General features: G+C 33.5%; 1 protein-coding gene across 1 annotated transcript in view; it reads right to left on the bottom strand.

The window, feature by feature from the left end:
- Nucleotides 1-6,000, bottom strand: part of COL28A1 (collagen type XXVIII alpha 1 chain) — a 135,393-nt gene that overhangs the window by 110,632 nt on the left and 18,761 nt on the right. The window contains exons 8-10 of the mRNA XM_011364633.2: nucleotides 5,518-5,562; nucleotides 2,965-3,009; nucleotides 2,472-2,525 (exon numbers count right to left, since the gene is read on the bottom strand). Coding sequence (XP_011362935.1) covers nucleotides 2,472-2,525; nucleotides 2,965-3,009; nucleotides 5,518-5,562 — 144 coding nt within the window. The remainder of the gene's footprint in view (nucleotides 1-2,471; nucleotides 2,526-2,964; nucleotides 3,010-5,517; nucleotides 5,563-6,000) is intronic.

Raw genomic sequence — 6,000 nt, 5'->3', positions numbered from 1 at the left:
TATCCTATGGGGATGAATGTATCATGGTGGTTAAAAGCAGACTAGCTGGGTTTGAAACCTCACTCTGTCCTTCAGTAGCTGTGTAGACTTGGAGCCATTGCTTAAACTTTCTGTGCCTTAGTAGCCTAATCTGTACCATGGAGTTAGAAAAGATTGTGCCCTGAAAGGTGATATTGTTTTAAATGAGTATTTAGAACTGTATCTGTACATAGTATATATATAAGAAATGTGTTATCTATTATTATAGAAGTTTTTAAAAAAATAATCCTGTGTCCATTAGAAAATACAAAATTACTGGATTTTAGAGATTGTTTTCACACAAATTGCAATAATAATTTCTTAAAAACATTATGTAATAAAATGGTAATGGATAAAAAGAAATGTCACTAGAAAACATTACTTTCAGATTGAGGAAATTTTATTAAGTCTTTAAGTGTATTAAGTCTTTAAGATTTAGAAGTACATTCTGGAATGCAAAATGAAACCATCCCCTGAAATCTGACTTTTAAGATAATACACTAATAAATGTATACCTTTTTTAGAAAAAAATTAATGATCAATGTGATATGCATCTCTGGTTGACAGATCCAAAGAAGTAGAAATTAATCCTAGTCTCAAGTCAGAATTAAAAGACCACTAAATTTGTGACTTTAAACCAGAAATGTAACTAGAGGGAATAAGAGATACTCATTCCCGCCTCCCTCCCTTCCAACAGCTTCAAACATGCTCTAGAAATTGACATCTTGTCAATTGACAATGAACTCTGTGTGTTCACCTGGCAGGGAATTTAGTGATTAACATCGAAGTGGTAATCTTATGTTATGTATCTTTTACCACAATTTAAGAAATCTTTTCTCAAGAGAGGCCCTTGGAAAGCTGACAGAGTCCTTGAATACTTTTGGAACAATGACTCCTCTTACGAGGTTGTGAAAGTCAAGCACGAAGTGTTATTTTCTCAGAAAATTAGAGCCTCTCAAAAACACTTGACTCATTATTTTTTCTAAGAATTAATGCATTGTTGAAATTAAAAGCTAAATTTTGTTGAAATAAATTTATTTAAAAAGAAAAACCTAATGCCATCTTTTTATGGACTGCCACCAACTATCTCCCAAAGCCATATGCCCGGCTTTCAGCCCAGCACTTCAGATGCCCTCCAGAGCTGATGAGGCTGCCTCTGCCTCTGCCTCGGGCAAGCCATTTCATCTCCAGATTTCGTTTCTCATTTTCCGAAATAAAAATTTCTGGCCAGTGTGATTTTTGATATCTCTTTATGGCTCAAACAACTCCAACCCTGATCCCTGAATTTAAGTCTCTTTTCCACAAACATAGAACTATCATCCTAGGTATACAAGGAACCCTAGAAATAAGCGCAACTGTCAAAACATTTTTTTTCTTGTTGCAGTATTTTACCTACAAAGCAAATTTGTAAAACCTACTCAGTATTCAAAGAGCCATTTCCTTTCCCCAGAGAAAATTAATCACAGGCAAGGACTGCAAAAGACACTTTTTTCCAGATGAAGCTTAAGCACACTCCCACTGAGAAGCCCATTCTATTTTAATTTGCCAATTAAAAGTGTCCTGGGAAATCACACATCGTCTTTATCTCATTAAAAATACTATACTTGTCACTCCCTTTCCTCTAGAAAAAGAACATTCAAGTAGCCCAACTACTCCCCACAACTTAAATTTAATAGCACTTTTAAAATATCGGCTTTATCTAGGGTCCGTTGGGGATAGCACTTTCTGCTGTTATTACCGCTATAAATTCCACAGATCTCCAGTCACTAATTCAACTGGATATTTACTATATCTGTGAAATTTACTAAGCATTGAGAAGAATTACAAAGGAATTAAAAGGCTAGTTTTTAGCAAATTAATGGCCACTCTCGTTGGAAAACAAAGCCTTAAAGAAGGTCTTTTCAAGATTCTTCTTATAGCATCTTTTGTTTCTATTTGGCTCTTACTCAGCCCCTCCCTTATGTCTTGCCTTGTTATCCATGGAATGACTTTACAAGCATGGTAATGATCATTGAGATTGTACCCCTGTTAGAAAAGAAAAGCTTGATTTCTGCTGTTATGTTGTAAATTCTCTTCCCTTATAAACTGATTATGGGGTTGGCAGTACATGTGCGAAATAGTCATTTAAATTGAGTTACTTTTTGCTACTTACCAGTTTCTAGTGAGCCATATAATGACTACAGGGCAGAGTAAGAAACACTGCAAAAATTCTGATAATAGTTTACATTTAATAATGCCCCTTTGAATAATATAATAAATGATAAAGCTATGCCACTGACTTTCTGCATGTACATGAACATGATTCTATGCTATGTATAGACCTGTAGGTTACTATGTGTTTCTAAAGATACTTCTTCAGAGAGTCCATTGACTTCTGCCTAAATAAAATACTGTTACCATAGCTCACCTGGGGAAAGGCATTCTGCCCGTCTTTAACCCAAGGATATGATTACCTTATTGCCTTGAAATCCCTTCGGGCCTGGATCCCCTGGAGGTCCACTAATGCCCTGCTCCAAGATGAAAACCAGGAATTAGTTCTGTATACAAAAGGCCCATCAGGAATGAATTATTCATTAGGGTCCCTGGATATCCTAGAGTTAGAAGTCAGACTATACAGCTCAGTTAAATTGTGGTAATGTGGGATTGAGAAATGGAATGAAATAAAAATTTCTTGTCTCAAATACGCAGCTTCTGACATGGTACTTAAGCTGAGAGCAAACATTTATTAATGAAGTGTTTGTTTTCAAAACCTGTGTTTCCAAACTTATTCCTATACTGGACCTCTTTTTTGGAAGATTTTAAATGAACAACTTTTTAAAAAATATATCTAAGGCGTCTATAACTGAAAGTTGGAGCTTCTAGTGACTCTGCAAGTGGGCGTAAGGATTTTTAAAAGCTCTTTATGTGATTCTATTCCAGACTTAGATTTGGTTTTACTCTCCTTACCTGAAGTCCTCTGGGTCCCTTTGGTCCATATAGTCCTGGAGATCCCTGTGGAATAAAATTAATGGTAAATCACTTTAAATATCAGTCTCAAAGTGCAATGATTATAGGTGGAAGAGAAGGGAGTATGTTCTCAGTAATGGCCAGTCTTCCCAGGTTATCCTAACGTCAAAGTCAACAGATTCATTGTTAAGGAAATGATCCTAATTAACCACATAGGGGTCAAACTTTCCTTTAGCAAATGAACTCCATGAAAACAATTTTACATGTAAATTTTTTGCCTATTTATTGACATTGTGATAAGAGTAAAAGTTTCTTAGGATTCCTTTAAAGCAATAAACTTAGTGGAATATTGTTTTCTTCCAACAAGATAATGTCAGTTAAATTACTAATTTAATGAGTTTTCTCAATGTCTAGATCACTCTTTTACTCAACTTCAAAACATGAAACTTGGCAAAACACTGTTTATGCTCAACACTCTTCTAATAGAAAATATTTTGGTATGTTCCATAACTAGGAAATGCTTTAATGTTTATTTTTATGAAAGTATAATATAGTCTAGTCTCTTTCTCAGATTTCCACCTTTTTCCTGCTTTTCCTCTATTCTATGAGCGTCCCTCACAAGTATAGCGTATTTTAATCCAATTTTATTTCCAATAGATTTGTTTTCAAATAATTTGGTCAAAGCGCATATCCAGTTTTGTGTCATACCTATTTGGTCTTCTGTGGTAAAAAAAAAAAAAAAAAAAAAAAAAAAAAATTCCATGTCATTAACAACTCTTAGTAAAGTGAATAATTTTCAAGAATATGAATCTATCATGATTTATATACTCATTTCCCTAGCTTGGACATTTAAATTGTTTCTGATGGTTACTATTTTAAACAATATTATAATGAATACCTTTGTGTATAAATCTTTGTCCAATCTCTGACTCATTCCTAAGGATAAGTTCCTAGAAGAGGCTGACTAATGCAGAGACAGACAATAAGGACATTTAAGATTTTCTCTCTCTCTTGTCTCTCACATCATATGTGGGAAGAAAACGTGAAACTTTCCTCTGTGAAATTCATTCAGATTGCCATTGTCACTACCTGAATAGAGAGAACATATCTTTATATTATAGAGAATCCACATCAACGCTGAGTATTATATATTATTTCAGTGTTTTCTCAATTGATAGGTGAAATAATATTTTAATGTTTTAGTTTCACTTATCTAATTGCTAGCGTATTTGGATATTTTTTATTTATTAGTCATTTATATTTCCTTTTTTGTTTCTTCATGTTCTTTATGTGTTTTACTTACGAACTTGTGTGAACTCTTCATGTCAAGGACACTATATTTCATTGATTCTAGACATGCGTTTTTCAGATTTTTATATCCCTGACACTGGAATATATCTGACGATCAATTGCATCTTTATAATTGGCAGTCTTTTTTCTTTCTTTCTGGCACAGAATATAATAGGACATTTAACAATTGTTGGCATCTTCGTCAATGAAATATGACATTAACTATTTGTCAGCCATTTTCATTTCAAATAGTTTTGCCAATTATTGTCTGACTTTTGTTTTTGTTCTGTTCTTATGTGTTCTTTCTCTATTTTCAATTCCAAGTCCATTTTTCAGTATCAATTATCCTCTAGGAAAAAATCCATTCATTATCACACTTTTTATTTTGCCCAGAGATAATTACCAAGCCTACATATTTCAGATCCACCTGACCTTTAACCATAGAGTAGTTTAACAGCTTTCAGAAGAGTTCAGTTACATAGGCCACTGTCATTATCTTATTCTCTGCTTTCATTTTCTGCCTCATTTTCTCTCCTTGACTCTCTTTCGTAATTAAAATACAGGTATTGAAAGAGTTTGATATCTTAGTGGCATGCCGCTAATAGTTCTTAACTATAATGAAAACCATTTATTTTTATAGTGTACTTTTTTGACCCTTATTATTATGTTTCAGATGTACTCTTTATGTGTTTCCGGTCCATTAAAGAACTCCTTAACATATTTGATATTGTCTCCAGTTTAAATATTTTATTCATATTTATTTTTCAATGAAAGGTAAATACCTATGCAATTGTCTGTGGCTTGCTGTATTTTCAAATTTTCAAATCACTATCTAGTTTTGCCACATTATTTATAACTATTTCATTAATTAATTTCACAGAGTTCTTCACTCTACTTTGGAAAATGCTTGTTTTCAGTGTTCACACCTGGAAAACAATTCTACTTTGACCCAATTAGAGCTTGAATTGACTTTGCTGGTTAAATTATTCTTTTCATCATAACATTCAGTAGGCCTGGCTTCAAAGGTTAGGGTGTCACAAAACAAAGTCTTAATGCTTTATAAGAAAGGTGTTTGGGGGCACTATTAACTAAAGTTAGGTATGGCTTTGTTTTCTGCTTCATGTTTTGCCGATGTGAAAATTGAGCCAATGACTCTTCAACTCCAGCAGTGAGATCAACATAATGTATCTCAGGAATTTCCTCTTAAGGAAAGTCAGCCCCAAAGGATCACAGCTGTTAGCATTTTTAAAATATGTTCCTTACTTTGTCACCTTTTATTCCTGGTTTACCACATTCTCCGCGTGTACCCTAAAAAAAATAAATAAATAAAATAAATAAGAGGACATTTGCTGTCATTCAGTGTTAGGATTTTCTTTTAAAGATTGCCAGTAGAATCTTATAACATAAGCACTCTGATGGATTATACTCAGTTTTATACTCAGTCTTGTGGGTTATTTGGACATTGAACTCTGAAAAATGTTATCAATGAATCATTCTTAACTTGACAGAATCAAATCAATGATACCACCTAATGAGGTTTAACATTTTTGAGAGACAGATGAAAATTAAAAGGAAAGAAGCTAAGGCTTACTGAGCATCTGCCATTATATTACATGTCCTTTGCATATGTGATTTAATTTACAGCCCAAAGAGATCAATTTTACAATTCTTATTTTATAGTTGAGAAAACTTAAGCTTGAGATAACTTCCTTCCATCAAGGTCCGAACCCAGTTCTACTCAGACTC

The sequence above is a fragment of the Pteropus vampyrus genome, unplaced genomic scaffold (assembly GCF_000151845.1).
Source record: "Pteropus vampyrus isolate Shadow unplaced genomic scaffold, Pvam_2.0 Scaffold4, whole genome shotgun sequence".
NCBI classification, from domain to species: domain Eukaryota; kingdom Metazoa; phylum Chordata; class Mammalia; order Chiroptera; family Pteropodidae; genus Pteropus; species Pteropus vampyrus.
This window is presented reverse-complemented; position numbering and strand designations above follow the sequence as displayed.